Source organism: Varanus komodoensis, unplaced genomic scaffold, assembly GCF_004798865.1.
Source record: "Varanus komodoensis strain SLA01 unplaced genomic scaffold, ASM479886v1 scaffold52, whole genome shotgun sequence".
In the NCBI taxonomy this organism is placed as follows: domain Eukaryota; kingdom Metazoa; phylum Chordata; class Lepidosauria; order Squamata; family Varanidae; genus Varanus; species Varanus komodoensis.
The window spans coordinates 6,092,628-6,115,358 of record NW_025336114.1 but is presented as its reverse complement, the minus strand read 5'-3'; the positions used below and the strand labels follow the sequence as shown (position 1 = coordinate 6,115,358).

Below are 22,731 nucleotides of genomic sequence, written 5' to 3'. Positions count from 1 at the left end.
CTGATGATCATGATTGTGATTGTCATGCTGTTTTAGGGTCATCTTGATACCAAGGCTAAAATTACTAAAACAGAAATCCAAATATATTATTATTAGTGGCATCTGGCTAGTTCCATTTAAAGCATTTGTTATTCCAAGGCATAAAACTTGTGTGAAAACTGTGTGCAAGTCCATACTGTGTGCAAGTGTAATACAGGATTGTGTTTCTCTTCATTTGTCTGTACATGCATTTACTGCTTGAAGACATGAGTCCAGTTACAGTAATCCTGTCTTGGTTTTTGTTGGTTGGATAGAGAGTGAAGTCCAATGAATGATGGGAAATGATGACAGAAACACAGTCCAGTGAATATTTTAAGAAATGATCTAGGAAATCAGGCTAACCTTCTCAATCAAAAATACTTGAGTAGATGTCTGACCTGGTACTAATAGCTTTTGTAGCCCATTATATGTTCTTGGCAGTTGTCAGTACTGAGGACTTCGAAGCTTTCAGTAGCCACAAATTTATGGTGGAATGGTCTGCTTTCTAGAAATGAGGGGTTTGAGACTATCCTGGGTATTTGCTTTGGAAGATGACCTACAATTTGGTTAAGTAGGAAATTGCTTATCCATTTGAAATTTTAATTTAAGGGCAATAATACTATATGCATGACATACAGATGGTATGCTTGCAAAAGGAGGGCAAAGGTATGCTTGAAAAGGATAAGACAATGTTAAGAAACCTGTGTTTGCTAAACAAGGCTAATATTTCAGTACGGAATGTTGCCTTGCTCAGTACACATTTTCCTTCCTGGTGTAGACACTGAGTTTAATCATAGAATTACACATTCATGTTCAGGCATTCAGATTGAATGTTTGAAGGCACAAAATGTGGCAGCCCCAGCATCTCCCTTGTCCTTGTGAGTCCAAAGGGTCTTGAGACCCCTTCTCAGGTTAAGGAATAGAATCAAAGTACATTCAGTTGAACCTCTTTCAAAACCCCTGCATAGTCAGGAAATGCACTTGGAATCACCTCCAGTCTTCATGGCCAACAGGTCAAAGTCAGGAATAAAATGAGTGGGGTTGGTGTTTGTGGACCTGACCTGTTATTGTACCTTCGTACATCAAAGGTGAGTATCTGAAATGGCCTATGTTGTTCTTAACTGCAATTATGATTCTAAATACTTGAAAAACTGTAGCTTAGCTTGCTGAACTAGCAGATCCTAACAAGACCTACCTGTCACCTTACAAATGAAAAATACGGAAAGTATTTTATCCATGGCTTTGCTCTGTTTAGATTTTAATACCATAAAGGATAAAAGGAAATTCACTTCAAGCCATGGTTTTACCTTGTAGATTTTGTAATCTAGAAAACTGATATTCCTATAGTCATATAGTAGTTCTGTATATGGCCACAGATTTTTTGTCAAGAATATGCATTGCATTATCAATCACTGTATTAATTTCCATGGACTGTTGAGTTGAGCACTTGATCAAGAATTATGTTTCCTGATGCAGACAAGCTTTTAGTCCACTTTCTTACCTTTTCTTTCTTTAGCTATCTGTTCATGCTATCGTACCTAATCTAATGTCCGTAGGGTGTCAAAAAGCCACAGTGCAGAAGTAACTCAATTCTCTTCTACCTTACCTGCTTTCTTGGTTTCTCTTCTGGAGGCAATCCTTACAAGTTACAAGCAGCTAAATAATTATTTACAAAATTAACATTCAACTGTTTTGAAGAATTTGAGCAAACTTATTTCATTCTACTCAGGATTACTTAGGAAAGGTTATTATTATTATTATTATTATTATTATTATTATTATTATTATTAACATTTCTATGCCGCCCCTTGCCGAAGTCTCGGGGCGGCTTACAACACAATAAAATACATTGAAATACAATAGAACATAATAAATTACCATTAAATACCAAAAATACAAAAAATACACTGAGTTACAAACATAATAATATAAAATTAAAATTATCAGTATAAAATAAGTAAATAAATAATATAGGAGGAGAAAAGAGAAGGAAGAAGAAGTTGCCCTGGCCAGATCATATATTTTAACAATTAAAATGATGTTTAAATAAAAAGGTCTTTACCTGGCGCCGAAAAACCAGTAACGACGGTGCCAGGCGGATCTCTTTGGGGAGTGAATTCCATAGGTTGGGCGCCACCGCAGAGAAAGCCCTCCTCCGAGTACTTACTCTCCTAATTTCTTTCATGGAGGGTTCCCGGAGAAGGGACTCTCCCGCAGATCTCAAAGGGCGGTCGGGCATATACGGACGTAAGCGCTTGTTCAGGTAGCCAGGACCCAAGCCGTTTAGGGCTTTATAGGTCATAATCAACACCTTGAATTGGGCCCGGGCTTCAATGGGAAGCCAGTGCAGCTGACGGAGGACTTTGTGCTAAAACACCACTGCTGCCTATAATTGCATTATTGATGACATTCTCATGATATAAAAATGAGACCTCAGTTTCATCTCTGAATTCAAATTTTAATATATTTATATCATAGGTTTCAAAAATAACCTTTTAAAGGTAGAAGCATCATAAAGCAGTTTAAGTAAAATTAATCTAATTTTCACAGCATACAGAACCTCAACCTTCTCCAAGTAATTCGGAGTAGTACTTTCATTAGTCTTACATCTGCTAAGTCTACGTGATTTTGCTTTGTAATATTTTTAATGGGTGCACAGCCATATTCAAGTATGGATAGGCACTAGCATTGCAGCAAATACTCAGGCAACTGTTATGAGCCAGTGCTGCTTTGGAGCAGTATTTAAGGACTGCCAATTTTCAGTAATTGGCTTGATTACAGACTTGAAATTAACTGCCTTTAGCAAGGGAAGGAGTTGTATGCAGTATAGTGAATGATTTCTTTAAGTAGGTAGGGCCACATAGTAGCTGGCTGGGAGTTGCAGGTTGGGGAAAACTGATTTGAGGCAAGATGATATGGTGTGAGAGTAACTTAGCTGCAAAATAAAATACTAAAAGAGAGATCTGCATGCCACAGGACATAAAAAGTTAGAAGATTTGGGACAGAGCAAAAGAAAGACTATACAACTGGAAATGATCTGATCTGGAGTGTCTGGGATGCATTGGGAAAAGGAACATTGGGCAATCAGACAGCACAAAAGAGTGTTTGTGTTTGGAAACAGAATATGAGAAAGAGAGATGAGAAGAAAGGGAAATTAGTATAGGTTTGCATGAGTTTTTTTTAATAAAGTCAGTTGTTTGCATTTATCTCCTTGTAATTAGTAGCAGCCAGAGACATAAACTGTATCACAATGTTAAAGCTTTTTTTCCCTGAAGGTGCAACTGTGAAACTTACTTGAAAGGCAAAACTACAAGAACAACAACACTATTTCATAGTGCTATTTCATAAATAAATAATTCACTATTTAATAGTGAATAGGTAATTATTTCTGTTGAATTTGATTATTTACATCTCTGGGATAAAAGGCTGTCAATGGCTACTACTCCTGATGGTTATATGCTGCCTGCAGTAGCAGAGGCAGTATGCCTATGTAGAGCAGTTGCAGGGGAACCTGACTGGGAGGGTGCTGTTGCACTCATGTCCTGCTTGTGGAGTCCTGTAAGCAGCTAGTTGAGTTGTCCATTGTGTGAACAGAATGCTGGACTAGATGAACCATTTGTCTTCTACACATCTAGAGAATTTTAGCAAGTCTAGTTTGCATGACAGGCTGCACCTGCTGAAATTTCCATTTCTACAAAGCTAAGAAAGGCACAGTAGACTTGTGCCCTTTCTGCATAGAACTACTATGCCTGCAACTCGAGTATTTGTGCTCAGTTTTGGGCCCCTCATTACAGAAAGGATAAAGGATATAGCCAGGTTGGAGTCAGTGCAGCGTAGGGCCACAAGGTTGGTGGCCGGTTTGCAGGGGATGGGGTATGAGGCGAGACTGAGGGAACTGGGTCTCTTCAGCCTGGAGAAGAGGAGACTCAGAGGGGATATGTTGGCGACATACAGGTATGTGAGGAGATGTCACACGGAGGTGGGTAGAGACCGGTTCTCCCCTGCAGAGGAAGGCAGGACGCGCTCCAGTGGAGCAAAGCTCAGGGAACCAAGGTTCCATTGGATGCCAGGAAGCACGTCCTGACAGTTAGGACCCCAAGGGTATGGAAAGGGCTTCCACGAGAGGTCGTTGAGGCCCCATCGGTGCGGGTGTTCAAAGATAGGCTGGGCATGCACATGGTGGGCATGTCGTGAGCAGAGCCGGCTGGTGCCGGAGGTCAGACTAGATGGCCCGGGAGGCCCCTTCTGACTTGGTCTGTTTCTATGTTTCTATGTTACTTTAGAAAGACTGCTGTAAAACCAATTGAATCCATCAAGGTATCGAGGCATTATGAAGCAAAAGAAGCCAATGGAAAGACATGAATACCTGACATTAAAGGTATCAGGGACTAGGAATAGCGATAGACATGTAAAGATCATGGTAAGATAAGCTAAGAAGAATTTAACTGAACTAGAGTTTAGGTGTGGAATCCATGGCTCCTGAATATAGAGAACTAAATACTAGATCCAGGAAAAGAGGAGGAGCTGCAGGAAAAGAAAATCAAATAGGAATGTGATGAAATGCCCCAGAGCTTCAGATGGGCAACCTTGAGAAGGTATGCAAAGTTGGTGATACAATATCTAGTCTGGGAATGGCAAAAAGTTGATGACATAGTTTGTACTTGCAAATACTAGTAATCTGCATTGCATGCTTTATCAGTCTTCCTTACTGAAAGCATTCCCTTTCATACAGTCACATAGCAGATGATCTGAACCAAAAAATTCCTGGTTCAAATCTTAGCTCAGCACTGAGCTCGCTATTGTGATAGTCAAGCTATTCTCTCTTGGACCCGCATTTGTAATATGAGCAGGGCTGTTGAGCTGGTACATAAAACCTTCTATTCTGATTCGCAATTTATGGAACCTTGAACTCTCATTCCGATTTCTTTATATATCAATATAGGAGTTAAATATTGTATTCCAATTATTTATTTCTTATATTAATTGAAAGCATTCAACCTATAAAAAGGTGCAAGTATCTTTTTAAATTTGATGCTCTTGTAGGCGTATTTTTATTAGAACCACAAAAACTTCTAATTTTTGCAACATGCTTTTTTACAATCATCTTCTGTAATATACTGACACACATAATATTTCCCATCTGTTGTTGTAAAGTTCAAAAACAGCTGACTTTGCTGATACTTTTTTGCCATTGTGAATTTTTTCATGGGGCGCTGCTTTAACTAATATATGAAATTAAAATATATCCTGAAAATACAACCAGAAAAATAAGTTAATCAAATTAATATCTGTACAGGAATAGGAAATTATAGCATATCATTTGTATTCCAATTTAAATTTGTTAGATGTTGGAATCAGCACATTTTTACCAACTCCAATAACCCAAGAATTGCTTCCGACTCTACAGCTCTGAATATGAGAGTAATAATCTTGACATATCTGGTAGAGTCGTGGCAAAGTTTGAGACAGCGTATGGGAAACATAAGAAAAAAACTGTTCGGAGGTGGGAGGAGCTTCTGTTGTAGAAGAGCTGAGATTTTAATTGTGTGGTTTCAATGTTATTTCTCAGTATTTATTAGTAATATACTACTCCACCTCTGTAAACTCAAATATGTATTTGAGAGACAGAGAAAGACTAAACCATCAAGATTCTTTGGCAGGAAATCCTGAATCTTTCATGAATCTTTCGTACCTGTACTTTATAATATATAACTAAATATTGGTATCACAAGATTGCCTAGATCATTATAAACCCACTAATTTGTCCCAAAATGAAAATCAGAATAACACTATGTAACATTTAAATAACTTTTTTTCTTACTAATACAAAGACAAGTTTATTTTGAGTTCTAGATTGTTATTCACCAATATTTCAGTGGTCTATCCGTGGCTTCAAAAATGTTGTTTAATGCAGATGATTATGTTGAATGAGATATTTACACAAGCTGTTACTCTGGAAAACATTTGTGATACAGACATATGGGTAGGAATGAAGTATTTGTATTTGCTAATCTGTGTTTATGGTCTAATGCTATGGAAAGTATTCTCTGTAATTTTGTCTACTTGTTTGCATTCCTTTACAAAGCACACAGAGCAGTTAATTGCCCATAATCTGGTCAATCTTGAGCAGATAGAAGTAAGACTAATGAATCAGTTTTGTTGAGCAGCAGCAAATAGCATGGATTTTAACACTGTAGAGAAATGGAAGTATTCAAATATGTGAAGCTTTGTAAAATACCATGGGGAATGTAGGTAGCTATGGGCTTCCCTGTTTAGGATAAAATGAAAACAGCAGCTGCTGTTTATCACAGTAAGTATTAATCAGTTCATCATTAGGAAGCAGACTGAGATTTAGCCACCATTCCAGATTTTAATATATAGATTTTAATAGAAGGCACATTGTAGAGTTTTAACTCATGAGGGTTAAAAAAATATACACGAATGCATCCCTCCACTCACTATCCCAGAAAAAGGATGGGGAGATTATAGTTTGTACCAGAGAGGGTTCCAATAATGTTACCTTTGTGCTTTGAAAAGCTTGGAAGAGGCCTGTGTACAGCAGTTACGCAGTGTTGTCACGGATCTAGTAAACACATTCTGATTTCTAGATTTCAACTACCATGCTCCTATTCTTTCCAAGCTCCTCTTGGCCCCCAAAACAGAATGAGTGGGTTCAGATGACATGCCAACCCATACAGTGTGGGTTAATTGCCTGAGACCCATCGATGTACCTGACAGATGATTATTTAGGGTTAGGGTTATTTATTTATTATGTTATTTAATTTTTCTACTGCCCATAAGCCCAGAACATTGTAAGTTTTTGTCCACTTCCTCCCTTTTTGGTCCTTCCATGGGTATTCCAGGGATTCCTGCTGCAGCAATGACATTTATTTCCCATCCAGCCACAATCAAAAGCTGTCTTCTGGTCACTGTTGCTTTTTGCTAGTTTTTTTGTGTTTGTTTTAACAATTGTAAAGCCACGTCAAGGAACCTCTTACAATCCCGATTTTCCACAAAACTATAGCTCTCAAAAAAACTAGCTTTCATGATCTCTCCACACAAAAAAATTTCAAACCAAGTTCAAAGTTCAAACCAAAGCTGAAACCAGTGGCAAGGCTGAAACAGTCCCAATAGGGATAAAGGAAGCATGGGAGGAATGAGGAGGGGACAGCTCATGGTGAGCCCAATCATCTATCAGGGTTCATTATCAGTTGTTCACCGAACAACCAACCCACTGTGGCTTATCGTGATGCAGGCACATTCATTACCACACATATGGTTGAATCGCAGCACAGCTGTTTTACAGCTCACTGGCCCATCACTTAATCCAAACCTGTGTAATCTACACAAGAAAGTCATCCTCTCTTCCTTTCACAGATGTACCTCAGACTGCTATATAGAAATATGGTTAACTCAGTAGTAAGTAGTAGTGAAATTTGTCCTTGCTCCTATCTCTCTCTGTTTGTAGGAGAGGAGGGGCATATGTTTTCTCCATCCTTCTATTTTTATTTATTTTCTTCTAGAAGGGTCTTTGAGCCCCTTTAGAGAAGGTGTGCTGTTACAGACACAGCTGGAGAAACTGTGGAAATATATCCAGGATTATGTTTTCCCCTCCCATCTACCAGAAGACCTTTTGCCTTTATAAAGTCCCTCAAAGTGGCTTTTGTGACCTCAGAAAGCAGGCAGCATAGTTATTTCTGCAGTGGTTGCCCATGCATGGAAGGAGAAATTGGATCATGTTGTTCCTTTGCTGGAGTTACAACCAGTTTGGAGGGAAAATCCAAGAAATCCTTTGGTCCCTTGGAAACTCTCCAGGCATCACAGGATAACTCTTAATGAGAGATGTCTTCAGTAAATGCATTCATGGTCATTAGCTATTAGCATGAAGTGATCAAAATTTTCTAAAATTTACATATTTTTCTTCAAGACTGCATGTGACAATGTCTAAATGATATGCAGGTCCTCTGGAGTCCATTTCCTGGCTTTAAGCCTAGGAAGCTGGGGAATGTACCACTCTCTTAGTTCCCCTTTAAACTGAACATTTTAGTACATGTACATTCTGTCCTTCTTCAGCAATTTATATTTAAATGAAACTGACCGTTTCTAAAAATTGCTGTCTTTAAGTGTAATGACACTCCTGCATGTGCCAAGTGCGTGACTTAATGGGGGATGAGTGAAAATACGTTATTCCTCTAAAATACATTGTTAGCATCATTTGTTTTTCTTATCAGTGTTGTTGATGTGCAGAGAGAGAGAGAGTAATGGCCTGTGTCTGTCTTTGAGACATTTATGGACAGCTAGCTTAACAGTGACCCATATGAATTCATGAACCCTATATTTTATGCCACTAGTTTATTATTAAAGGTGATTACCTTTAGTTTTTGATCCATTATATGGCAGATGAACAAAGATATTTGAACTAATAGGTGAATTTAATTCCTAAGAGATCTTTTACTCCAGTCCAGTTTTTTTTTCCAAAATTTAAGAACCTGCTATTTGGTGATGGATCAGCACATAGTAGCCAAACATCCTTGCTTGTCTTCCTTTTATGGGAAATTACTGAAATATTTTACATAATGTTAACTGCCTAGTGACAAGTTTCCACACCCCACTAATTTTTCCCACTTTGTTTAAATAAAGCATTATCAAAGGCACTGTTCTTGTATTCATAAAGTGGGATGTGCAACAAAATATGGAATGATGTTATTCAAGGTTTCAATGTTATTCAAGTCAGCTTGCCAGCCATATCTTCGTCTAGGTTGCTCCGTTCTATTCCCTGTCTGTCACAGCTAGTTTGAGCAAATTTCATATTGAACACCCATTTCTAGTGGTAAGCTGCATTGAAGATGGTAAAACCAACATGGAATATATACCAGGAGGTTGGCTCATAAATTGGCAGGTGGGAAGTTTGGGTCCTAGTGATTTGATGGTGTATATTCAGTGAAATGTTTTGGCAAAGGGAGGATTTTGCAAAATTGAAGAAACTCTGGATTGGTAGACAGTCTACTTTACAGGTCTTTTCTCTGTTAAGCTTTATCTTTAAAGAATGTTCTTTAGTTGACAAACACAGTGACCTAAAAGAGAACACAGGTTCCATGGCTCAAAAAGTCCTAAACTGTGCACCCATTAGCTGTACTTTGTCTTTAGAACAGAACTTTCCCCACCCTCTATCACATCTCAACTCCTTCTTGCAAAATCTAGCCACTGTTGATTATGAATCACTCCATTGTTCTTAGTATATTGACATAACATTAGGAAAAATATGTGTGCATGTAATTTGGAGATCATTAACTCCAACTTGATGTCAAGTTTCTTCAAGTTCTTAAATGTTTTGATACTACCTTTGCCATGATACAAGATAGGCTACTTTGCTTGAGTTTTCTAAACTACAAAGATGGATTCAATCATGGAGGGAAAATCAGAAATGCAGAGACTTGTGAATATTCATTCAGCTTGTTCTGAGGTGTGGAAGTATCATGAAATTTGGTGTACCAAATTAGTAGAGGGCGATGTATCTGTAAAAGATAATGATAAATAAGGTTGCATTTTCACTGTCTCAGATTCCAACTGATTGCAAGCAGTTTTTCCCAAGAAAGTAAGATTTTAGTACATCTACTTTTTCAACTGATTTACCATCTATTGGCAGAAATTCTGAGTATAGTGTAGTTGCTTTTCTGGTTTCATAATCAGATTTGGCAAAATGAAATGTTATTAGTTATCTGCTTCACTTTATTCACACATTGGGCATTTGTCACTACCTTGAAACTTACCAGTTGGATATGCATTCAGCTATACTTAGAGTAAATCTATTGAAATTAGTGAGACTGAAGTCAGTCAATTTAAGTCCCTTTGATTTCAATAGACCCACTCCACATATTACTGAAGGTGCAACTCACTGATCTGAAAGCTGAATTGAAGTGCTGCCTAAAATTCAAATGGATGGTAGTGCATATGTCTTTGAGTCACACAAATTGTATTCCAATGGTTTAGTAGACCATTGTAATGCAGAACCAGACATTTATACCCAGAAAGAATATGGTAATTAGCATGTTTAATTGTTGATCAACATCTTCCTTGCATATCTTTTAATCAGGCACCTGTATTAATATCCTTTTTACACAATGATTTTTGTGATTTTTGAGGTTTGCTTTTTCTCAGCTGTTTGATCCTGCAGTCCTTAAAGGGGTAAAATAGCAAAACAATGCATCTCTTGTTCTTATATTGTAATGTTATGCAGTTCTAGACCCCTTTTTGATCCTGTTGGATTCACATAGTGGACTATCTTAGAGTGCTGTGACTTAAGGTCAGTGTGCAACTTGTGTGTGCTTGACTTTAGTAAAATGTTTGATGTCCAAACCAAATTAGAAAATGTTTATATAAAAACGAATTAGTGTTTCAGTTTGCACTGTTTAAGTTTTAGGGATTTTTTTTTATGTAACGGTGATTTTAGTTAATATTAGTCATAGATTCCACATAGGTGAATAGTGAAAATTTTAAAGGGGAGTTTGCCTTTGACCCTTGCTCATGTGTACCTAATTTGCAACATGTTAAGCTTTAATAAGCTTTACCTGCTTACTTTTAAGGGATTTTCACTTTCTATTACACGAAGGTGGACTGCTTAAGGGTATTCTAAAATGTCAGAAAGCTTTGTAAAAGGAGCAGCTTTTTTTACAACCACCTACAAAATGCTGCAGAAGTAAATAACTGGATCTTAGACCTCGCAAGTATACGTCTACTTTGACCTCCACCTTGAAGCCTCTGGGCTTTTGGAACTGTCAAGCTTTCTTTCTCCTACAAGTAGCAGTCCAAATCCCAAGTTGAAAACGAATCTATGACTTTGGCCTCTCTCCAGCATTCCTCACTGAGCAAGTAAGGATTTGGAATGTCAGAAAATAGCAAGAGGGGAGGGAAGATAGAAGTGCATGAAGGCGTTCCTAACTTGGAGGATGGAACAAAACACAGCTTCGTCTGGACTGCCCCTTTCTGAAGCAACATTTGTTCCTTATTTGTACTTTCTTGATGCAGTTCTGCTGCTGCAATGAAGACCTGCCTCAGCAAGGCTGTGGATTAAAAATGCTTTTTACTAAACTCTCTTAGCTGGACAAACTTGTAATCTTTACCCTTTGCCAATTTTTTAATGATTCCATTTCTTGCCCTCTTCGTTTTGTGGATATACTCTTGGCTTTGTTGTTTAAAATCTCTGAACAGCACAGCATCTTTCTGGAAGACCTGAGGGAAGGTTTTGGTTCTGAAGGTGGCCCTCTCTAGCTCTCTGCACTGCCAACAGAAACTCCTTAGGTTCTATCTTGTCATTATTAAAGCACTATGGAGTACGTCCCCGTGACATTTCATTGTGCAGTCATCAAGCCGGGTGCCTAGAAACGTATAACTTTGAACATCGGTTGAAGTACTATAATTGTCAAACTAGTTTCTTCTTACTTTAGAAGGCACCACCCAGCTGCACATAGTGAGACAGAAGTGAAGAGTTGGATCTTGTTGCTACTGAGAGGTGACCTGTTGCCTTGCCACCACCCTGAATGGGCCATGTCGTCCTTGTATACCAGGAGTAAGGAGTTTACTCGAAACAGAAAATCTCAGTCTGATTCTCCCCCATCGTCTCCTTCCCCGATTGCAAAGACACTCAGAGTAAGCAGTCTTTTAATTTCCGTGTTATATTAAAGCTTGCTGAGGGCTGATACGATCGCAGATTACATGTGCCTTTTCCCACTTAGTCTTAATGTAGGACTCATTTAATCCCTGCCAAAGCCCTCTTGAAGAAGGAAACTTCAGCAGTATAGAAATCTAATTCTTCTAACCTTGGCCATAGTTAGTGCCTGAAGGATTATAAGCAAATCACTTATTTGCTTCCGATTTCTTCGCAGTTTTTAGGAACCCCATTTGCTTGATATGCTTACTAGAGCATAGGCTTTGAAATGGAAATGAGTCAAAACCTGAACATCTTGTTAAGCTGCTGTATATTTCTTGTATGTCATGTACTTAAATAATGCTAGCTTTTGAAGTTTGACATTTGGCTTGACTGTGAAATACTGATGGAATGTTATGGCCTGCACTATTTTAGAGATCCAGAAAATAGCCTCTTTGTGAGAATATGATGTTGAGATAGCTATTGTTCTATTTCACATTATTCTTTTCTAAATATCAACTGTTCCATTTTGATGACTTGCAATATTAAGAAAGTTTAACTCAGATTCTTCAAGAGCTTTCCTGAATCAGTCCTATTTCTTTCCCAAGCACTGAATAGGGAGTTCTGAGTCTATTTAAATGTTAATGCAGTCTCCATTTGTGATCATATAGGGTATGCATAAATGTTTCAAACTTTATTCTTTATACATGACCATTAGAAACTTTGCAAAACATAATTCTGATATTATCCTATTTGGGTTTATAGAATAGGAAACTGATAGAATAGCCATAATGAATGCATTCTTATTGGTTTAGTTTAAATTTACTTTTCTTGGCATATATGCACTTAGCAAAGTATAAAGCACCAGGTATGGGACTTCAGTTGCCCTTCTTCAACACTGAATGATAAACCAGAAAAACTGAATGAAAAGCCAGAGAATGTACCACAGCGAGCGCACATTATTTGGACTTCATATTCTGTTTAAAGTAGAATAGTATTTTTCTGTAGACTTAACTTGCAGGAAATTAATTTTGATCTCCTGTACTGGAAACAAAGACTGCAATGCAAGTGGTCTCTAGGAAGCCTTTTCAGGGAACTTCGGGTATTGTGGACACTCCTCTTTGCTCAGGGAGAGAAAGATCAGCTACTGGATGCCTGGTTTTTGGCCACACAAACCTGTCTGTGCTCTTACCATGGCAGAGAGAAAAAGGGAATGTACAGGAGACGACCAAGAATAGTTTTGGTTCTCAAGTTCTCTCATTCTCCCAGCAGGACCCTGAAAAGAAAGGGAAAACTAATTCAGCTGTACAGCTAGCACAGTGAATTTCCCTTCCGCTGGACTCAGTAGGGTAGAAATGTTAACTAATAAATATAACACAAAAAAGGTGAGGAGGGAAGAAATGTTTATCCCCTCTCTTTTGTTTTGATGGCTGGTTAATGGCGTGCAGGAAGGAGCAGTTCTTTTACCATGAATCCCCTCCAGCACTTTAGGATTTCTTTGATCCTGATGTTAATATGTCTTCTCTACTTGAACACCCCTTAGTAGATGTTCACATAATAGCAAATTCCTCTGCCATGTTTGTTCTTTTAGATCAAGAGAACTGGCATGCAGTTATGTCACAACATTTAGAAACAGTTCTGAAACATTTCATAGAAGTATCTAAAAATAATACCCACTACTTATTCTACCATGCTGACATGCATGTATACTTAGTGACTGTATCATTTTGAAGGAAATTACAAGTAATTAAAGAAAACAACATTTCATTGGAGTCATGAAGAACATTTTTTAAGTTAAGCTCAACTGAGAATTCACCTTCTGAGGAAAATGTTGGGGTCGGTGGCGGGTTTTATTTTATTTATTTGCTTCTTTAACTTATTTTTTAAAAGTTGTTATAATACACTGTACTTACATGCTAAGTAACCATGGTGCTTTTGTATTCATTTTCTAGCTTAGATCTTCTCCTTTAAATTACATTCTCTGAGGGCATCTTCTTAGCTTGTACATTCCCAGTGCTGCTGCTTTGCAACATTCTCTCATATTCCTTTATCTCCTCCAGTCAGCTCCCAAACTCATACCTTCACATTGGTTCCTCCTCCTCCTAGCTTCTTCAGGTGACATTTCTTTCTACTTATTTCCTGTGATATTTGGGCCTGCAGCTGTCAGGGACTTGTAACCTCATTCTTTTCTCTTCAATGGTATTGAGAAACCTAGCAGTTTGAGAAACACAGCGTTACAAATAAGTAAAGGAACCATATATACAGATTACTCTCTACGCAGTTGATTGCTTAATGAGACAATTTTCTTCCCCTGTCAGTTAAGCTGCTTATTAGAATCCATTGTTAAGCAATTTAATCAATTCCACCATACTCTGGAGAGCTCTTGTTATACTCCAACAGTAAACAAGCTAATCAGGCAGCCTTCAGTAGTACACACAGCTCTCTCTCCCCCACCCCTCCTCCTAGCTTTCCACTTGCTGTTCTATAAAAGTGCAATTTACTTTCAAAAAGTGTGCATCTGTCTACGTGCATGTTCTTTGTATGTATATAGAAGGCAATGTACATGAGATGGAGGCTTCCATTTTTAGGTACTCCATTCTCAACTGAAATTGTTTTGCATCGCCACAAAATAAATCTGTAAAATAAATCAATTGCATGTTTTCTGAGGCTTGTTCAGTATTTTCCATTGTGCAGTTTGGGTTTCCTCATAAGAGAGAGTCAGCCTCTTTTAGTTGGTGTTTCTATGACATTGTTACTGGTATAGCTGTAAAGAGAAATGTGGTAGTGTAAGCAGGGTGAAAAGGAACAATGGATTTTGTTCATCCCCTGATTACAATATTTGGAGTTGGGCAGGAAGTTTCTTCCAGTTCACTTTAGGCAATCACTCCAGGAGAGGGGAGGGGTATGTGTGCATGTCTTGTTTGCTGGAATTATCTCAAGCTATTTGCTCTGCTGGCATTCTTTTGCTGTGCACGTATTTTTTGTGGTTGTATGATACCGGTAGATGAATGGTCTTTTCTCTCAACAACGTATTGGAGTAGGAGCCTTTTTTTTCTTCTATCAATGACTGCATAAATAGAGCACTACATAGTATGGGACAAGTGCTGAAATCTGGGCTTTGAGGTGGTATGAATATAAGATCTGATCAAAGTCCACCTGCTTCACACAGTGAACAACTAGCCACCTATTGGGAAATGTACAACTAGCACATGAATGCAATAGTAACTGGTTAAATAAGCATACTGCCTTTGCTACTGGGCATATCAGCATCAGGATTAGAAGCCATTAGTAGCTTTATTATCCATTAATCTTTCTCATCCTGCTCAAAAGCAATCCAAATTGGTGCCAATCACTACATATGGTGGTAGCAAATTCTATTGTTTATGCGCTATGCGAAGAAATACTTCCTTTTATCAGTGCAGAATCTCCTACCAATCATCTTCATGGGATAGTCCCAGGTTCCAGTAGGCAAAGAGAAAAAGTAGAAAAATATCTGACCACAAATAGGTAGTAGATGCTTGAAACAGATCAGTGACCTGTCAAGAACATACCCAGGATATACTGATTGGCACAGAGGAAACAGGACAAGTAAAATTCTGTACTTCTGGGACTTAGGATTGTGGAAAGCTTAAAACTTAAAACTTCACAAGGACAGGAGAATGGGATTAATGCCATCTGGGCAAGGAAGTCTGAGACTTGATACCAGGTGGGACATCCTATATTCAAAACCTATTTGTCTGGGGTCTACAGCACAGTGCCCACCACAGTAGTTTTGTGAGCAAAAATGTAAATCTTGCTTTAGGCTGTTTGTACTTGTAAGCTCTGCTAGATGGTAAGCAATCATATGCATTTGATTGGATCACAGCCATGGAAAATGTAGGACACCAAACAGGTTTAGCAGGCCTAATTCATTATGTTTCATTCAGTATTTGGAGAACAATAAACCCTTAGAGTAAATTTCATGAATAGGAGTCAAATTGTTCATTGCTAGTCAGTATTGGGAGCAATGGCAGAGACTTGTTCATGCACATTGCTAATTTAGTTAAGTATCTATTAGTAACAGCACCAAGATGTGAGACTGGCTGTTAGCTAGTTCCTGCAAAATTTTAAGGGGTTTTTTAATTTATTTTTTGTGATTTAGTGAGATAAAGCATTCTATTTTCCCAATTTCCTTTCCAGAAATCTCCACCACCACCACAAGAACATAAAATTATGAATGCCCGACAATTCAGAAATGTCTTAAACGTCAGTCCATGAACATAACTCTCCCTCACCAATTTCTGAACAGCTGTGATACCCACATTTGCATTTTAAACTTTGAGATTTAAACATCAGTTTGAGAAATTAAAGGTAGGGTGGGGATGGGAATCAGATTCACATAGAAAACATGCAGGTAGATCCTAGCTGATTGCTTTCTATTTTGTCCTCCAGATTTTAGAAAATGTTCTTCTGAGAGTTTTATCTTTATATTAAACAGATTAGGGCTGAAAACGGTGGCTTGTCTTTATATTATTAAACAGATTAAAACTGCAATCCTGTACACAGTTAACTAGGAGTAACTTCCATTCAATTCATGGGACTTACTTTTGGGTAGATGTGTCTAGGTTTGCATTGTCAGAATTCTAAGATGCTTTATATATTGAAATATGGTATAGAACACTAAATATCATTCATACACTGTAATATTTATGTTTAACTAGTGGGATGAAGTCAAAGAATATTGTTGCTTCTAGGTTTCTTAATTACTGATGGATTATTATTATTATTATTTACTATTCTTCCAGTGTACTGAAATGTCTGTTGCAGCAGATTGCACTCTTTCAAATAATGCAATATTGCTAGTATTTCTGCATTCTAGGTAGGGGTCTTACTTTTTCTACATGAAAATCTCTAGAACAGGAGCCCAAAGGCCAAATTCAGTTTTGGGGAAGTAGTGGGTAGGGCCAGTGCCAGAAAGGGCAGGGTCACCATGCAAAAAATGCTGATTTATTTCTTAAGTACCAATAACTAAGTTTTACAAAATGCTTTTCAAAATGCACAAATGCTTTTGTGTAGAATAGAAACAAACTGTGAAAATTCAGAAACTAATAAATGACAGACAGTCGGGGGAAAGAGGATGGAACCAAGGAAAGGAGATGTAACCATCTGAGGAATCCCACAAGTCTGATGCCCCTGCTCTGGAATATCAATCTTGCAGCTCACCAATGGTTCAGGTGCCCAGAATAGCCACACCTTAATTCCAGGTTAATAGCTTGTTCCAGGAATTTGTTCTGTCCAAAGGATGTTAAGCAATAGCTGATAAAGACAGCTTTTTCCTTGTTTTTTTTTTTTTCCTTAAATCATTTTAAGAAAACAATTCAAGTCACCAACAACTATAATAGTATGTGACAGAAGCCAGGCCTAGACTTTCAGAGACATCAAAGCACTGACATTCTACACTGAGCTGAAGTACAACAATTAACCTTCAAGTAAACTACTAGATAGATCTGGCACTCATTTCCAATATGTTACACAGCTGTTTGCTGGAGGGCTGAAGCATCATAAAGCAGTGTTAATGAATAGTTCAGTTTTAGGACTGCAGACTGTAACACTGTCTTATTTGACTTACTTTTTCAATAACATTGAATCAATTGAAGAACATTGTATCTTAGTGATCCTTTTATTTGTTTCACAGGAGGAGGATAAAAACTAATGAATGAAGGACTGAGTGCATGGGAAAACTGAACTCCATTAACTGAGATTTCTTTTCCTCTTCATATTTAGAGTGGGTTTCATCTTAGACTGACTTGAAAAAGCATGTTCAAAGTGTCATCAGGAACCAGCATACAGTGTATGCTGCAGGTTCTAGCTGCCAGTATTGCCTCGCAGCTAAGTAGTTCTCGTGCTGTGCGTGGCTCTTCCTGTAAAGTTATAAAAGGAAAAAAACATCTAGCCATTTGCTGGCCTCCAGGATAGCACAGGGGCATATTTGAACCCATGACCCTAAAGAAATGACCTGAGAAAAATGGCTCCCATTGAAAAACTGAACTGCAACAATACAGTGGTCATCCTCCTCAACTTGAATAATTTTTCATAAATAACTAATCCCTGTATTTGGGAAAAGGGTGTACTTGAAGTAGATGGAAAAAACCTCCCTTACAATGATTTGTAGAGAAGCTACCCATCTTTTAGCTTGAAGGACACCTGCTTTTTATTTCTTCTTGAACTTACATTTCTGAAGGGTTTTATGTTTTATTACTAGGTGGAATGCTTGACCAATAACATTTTTATCTTTCAAGTAGGTGAGAAAATTGGGTTTCTGAGTTTTGGCCTTTACTAAGTTAAATGCAGTCCTTCTTGACAATGCAACTGCACATATCTTGAAAACACAGTTGGGGAAACGAAGGCATAGAGCTGCACAGACTCTAGCAGTACTGGAGAGCTGCAGTTAAGAACTGAAACCATCTGCTGCTAAATGTAGGTACCACCTGAAGTTGCAGAACATCTTCTGATTAAAACTGTTGGCTTTAACTGTGCATACTACAAACTAGCATTAATAACAACTGATCCTTTAATATTATGTTCCAGGAGTAAACTGGGATTATCCTGTTTCATCCCTTGATTTATAACTCCTGCAAATTATATGTTATTTTATATTTAAAATAATCCTTGCTTATTAATCACATAAATAGGATTGCACCAACAAAAATAAATGAAACTTAATTGTGTAACTGTAGCTTTTTAGCACCTTAAATTGTCATCCAGTTTTCATATCTCCAGCCCTTGGCAGCAAAGCTATCCCAAAGTAGTTGTGATTCCCCATAATTATTTTCGGAATGGACATCATTGTGGTTTAACTAGTATTTACTCTTTTTTCCAAGCATTTGGGTTTTAAAAGAGGAAAAGAACAGACAGTTTGCAATGCAGTATTCTATCTATTGTCAATAATTACAGGGCAGGGTTTGCTCTATATTTTACTCCTTGTAGAGAACAGCATTAACTGTTTAACATTGACATCTCATAAAAGTATCTCCTTATCCATTCATGCATATTTAAACTCTACCTTTCAGCTCCAGAGTAAGGAAAATCCATGGTGTATAAATCACTTAGGTAAATAGCATTTTTCTTGTCTGAGACAATACTGTTATAATAATACAGACACTTATAATTATGCAATATTAAGTACATAACCCCTTCCCTAAATTTTCCCATCTACTACTGGTTTCCCTGGCCCCATTATGACAACATATTATTAAAAAACTGCTATAATTCTCAGTTATTTTGTAGCGTGGCATCTTAGAAACAGTTTTGAATCAATGTCTTAATTGCTCAGTCAGGAATAAGCTTGTTAGTTTAAAGGCATGTATTATTGGTATTGGTAATATTGAACCCCAGAAAGTTAGTTGATGTCTTGATACATCTAAGTGCAAAGATGCACTTTTAGGGAGAAAAAACAGCACCTTACATTGGACGCAGATCCAGACACAATGTCTATCCTCATTGTGCTTTGTTTCAATAGGAAGAAGGCAAACCCTTGGGTGACATAAACATGAAATGAAATCACAAGTATCTACCTGCACACCTGGGGTTATGAATTTGGATGCACATCCCAATGAAAGCAATGCAGTGAGGAGAGAGAGCCCTGCATTTCCATGTGCAACTGATTTAAGCTGCTACTGCTCCTCATTTCATAAATGCAACAATTCTCTTTAACTGAATGAGGCTGCTTGGTCACATGCTGCTGGCATTCTACACCCACCCCAAGCAACCTGGGCAAAACAAGAGTCTAAAGTGACCATTTATACCACTGAAGTAGCATTGATTCAGTTGCTTCAGCAGTGGGCCACTGTGTTTCATCTTTCCATCACTAACTATTCAGTCTCTGGAAGAATTTCAGTTCCCTTCACAACTTAATCTGGCTGCGGGGCACCCTAACATTTTCATGCTGGTTCTATAGCGGTTGATTGGTTTGAATTCTGTAGCCAGTGGGAGGAAAAATACTTTCTTTAAACACTGTAAGGAGGGTTAGTAAATTTTTCACCACTGCCCTAGCCACAACATCCATCTCTGATAATTCTGTACAGCCCTACTAATATTGGAGAACTGTTTGGTTTATAGCAATGCCAAATATTCTGCTACACTGTATAAACTAACCCTCTCTACTTTAACTCATCCCTTTGCAGGAGAGCATAATGTTTGTGAAGCTTTTTTTTTTTTTTTTTAACAAAACCATAAATATTAAAACCCCCCCCCCCCAACACACACACATACCGTTTCCTTCCTTTTTGGGGTCAAGTGTTGGCCACAGAACAAAGTATTTGAAGCCAATGAAGCCAGTTCCTCTTTTGGCAAGAGAGACTTTGGCTGCTCATGCTCTGGCTGCGCCTTTCAGTTGCCTTGTCATAAACATTCTTCAAGGAGCATGGTTTTAATTACACTTTTGCCATCTGTAGAAGCATTTTGAGTTGGAGAAAGATTCTAATGTTCCATAATTTTACACATATCTACAATCAAAACTGCATATTTTTCCTGGCTCCTTACAATCCCTTTGTTATCCAGCTTCACATAATTTTCAATACCTAACTGCTTTCCTCTTATTAAAAACAGAAATGGAGTGAGCATCGTTAAAGAAAAACTTGGTTTTATTTGCTCCTTACTCTTCATTACATTATTTACTGCTGCAGGCTCATAGTTGAGTTAGTCATGTCTAATTTATGGAAATGTTGTGGGCCAGCTATAGCTGATGCTGTTTAAACTGTTTCCTCTGTTTTGAGCATGCTGGTGTTTTCTGTGCAGGAGATGAAATATGAACACACAATCATCATCTTCCATAGTTCTTGGGGCTAGGAAAGCACTTCTTTTTCCAGGCATATGGTCTCGGAGGGACCCTGTAAAGGGATGTGGAGCAGCACAAAGAAATATGTATATTGCCAATTTCTGTCCATGAATTCAGCATCTATTAAAGGGTTGCTTCCCCAAAAGTAGAGAAACAGTCTCAATATTTGATGCATGGGATTCCAATATTCAGGTATTTCAAGGGTCAGTGCAATTATATTTGCCTCCACCCAAAACAAACAAACCAGTAAGAAGAGCTGCACCTATATGCATCCGTCATATCGCTTGCAGCAGAAGGCAGCATTCAGATGATACTCCTGCACTCAGCAAGAAAGGAATGTAGGAACTGAGCACAGTTCACTTCTATCTTAGCCAGTACAAGGAGCTACTATATTTTTCCCTCTTCAGTCCCACAGCCCAAATTGGGAAGGAAGGACAGGCTGGTCCACCTCTATCTCCATAGTGACCATCAGGTTGCAGAAGAGGGAAACTAGGCTTAGACCAACACACCCCTTTGGTGTATTGTTTTTTATTCCCATTTGCCTCCCACGCCCCACCAGTGGTCATCTTGGAGGTAGAGGGGAATGGTTGATTTTTCTTGCATTCCTGAAACAGGTGCATGTGGACTGGTTTATGATGAAGCTTCATGAAAGTCCATATCCCCTCTCTGTGCAAACCCATCATTTAGGGTTTGGGGGGTCAAAGGAGGCCTTTTCTCTCTGAACTTATTCCCCTCCTCTTCCAGTAATGAATTCATTGCATGAAAAAAGTAAGGGCAACCAATATCTATAAAGAGTTCTTTGCTTCTCTTTCTTACTCCACCAAATTGGATCTCAGTTCATATTCTTTCCAAACACCAGTTGTTTCCAAAGATGTTTCAGTGCGCACATGCAAAAAACATGTTGTATTGTTCAAACCTGTTCCTCAAATTGGTGTTGGTGCTTGCTTAAATCCTCAAGTTATTATTGTACTTGCTTATCATTTTGAAATCCTGTTCTTTTATTGTTATTGAGTTGTTTCCAGCATCCTAGCAACCACATTGTCAACATTCCCATCTACTGGATTCTCTGAAATGTGCTCCTGTGGTTCTCCAGTGCCTCTTTAATATGAGCTTTCTTGACTGTATAAAAAATCTTAATTGCTTGATCAAGTGTGGATATCAGTTGATTGACTAAGGGTACAATTCTGTGCATTTTAAACAGAAAAAATCTTACAACTGACAAGCTGTAGGATGCTGGGAGTTGTGTGACTTCTGCCTAAATACATGTATTGCACTCTAAAGCTGTATAAATTTGGATATACGGAAAACAATTATTTTAAAGCAAATAACATGTTTTCTTTGCACTATACATGATGCATATACATGTTGTAGCCGGTATCACCATAAAAGAGGCATTCTCACATCTCTGTATCTCTCTCTCTCTCTCTCTCCCCCCCCCCCCACCCTTTTCTCTCTCACACACACACTGGAGAGTGTATTCCTTGTTCAGATACTGTTGCTGCTTTTCATTCTTGTTGCTTTTATAAGGTGATAATCATGTCAGCTGATCTTTTGGGATTTGTTAACAGCACATTTCTTCAAGTAGTAGAAAAGGAATTCTTTTCTTCTTTCCATCCCAAGGGAAAATGATTTGCCAATCATTTTTTTCTCTTTCTTCCTTTCAAGAATGACTGTAGCCAGTTATGCTGGGTTTATGAACTGCTTCAGAATCTTAATTAAAAAACAGCTGCAGTAATGTCAAGGGCTGGCTGTTCTTTCTAAATCCATTCATAACACAGCTGCACACAAAAAGTTCATTCTTGCCCCAACCTTGGTTTTAATAAATTTAATCATTCAGTTTTGGTTTATGTGGGATGCAAACAAGCCAAGCATATTCAAGGATTCCAAGTATTGGAAAAGGTCTAAACTTTCCAAGACGCTACATCTGAAATGTCAAAATACTTCCTGTAATTTGTTGTTAATTTGAGTAACTCGACAATGCACTGAGTCCCACTTCTTTAGTGGAACTTACTTCAAGAAAATGTGCTTAAAATGTGCGTTAAACTTTGGCATAAAATAGCAACAACAACATTCTTTCTGTTAGGGTTGTGCCTCTGCCTGGTGGTCATTTCCCTTTATATCTAGCATGCCTAAATTGGGTAAATGTATTGCCATTTAGGATGCTGTAAAACTGAACATAATGCTTCAGTAAAACTGCTTGGGAAAGTGTCTGTAGCTTGGCAGGCTGAAAACACCATGCGGACTGAAGGTTGCA

General features: G+C 38.1%; 2 protein-coding genes across 3 annotated transcripts in view; both read left to right on the top strand.

The window, feature by feature from the left end:
• LOC123032012 (protein phosphatase 1 regulatory subunit 12B-like) overlaps positions 1 to 11,601 on the top strand; it is a 37,195-nt gene extending 25,594 nt beyond the window's left edge. Inside the window, exon 9 of the mRNA XM_044447607.1 lies at positions 11,463 to 11,601. Coding sequence (XP_044303542.1) covers positions 11,463 to 11,486 — 24 coding nt within the window. The 3' untranslated portion in view covers positions 11,487 to 11,601. The remainder of the gene's footprint in view (positions 1 to 11,462) is intronic.
• LOC123032013 (protein phosphatase 1 regulatory subunit 12B-like) overlaps positions 11,531 to 22,731 on the top strand; it is a 35,159-nt gene continuing 23,958 nt past the window's right edge. For both annotated transcript variants that reach the window (XM_044447610.1, XM_044447609.1), the window contains exon 1: positions 11,531 to 11,664. In XM_044447610.1, coding sequence (XP_044303545.1) covers positions 11,563 to 11,664 — 102 coding nt within the window. In that variant the 5' untranslated portion in view covers positions 11,531 to 11,562. The remainder of the gene's footprint in view (positions 11,665 to 22,731) is intronic.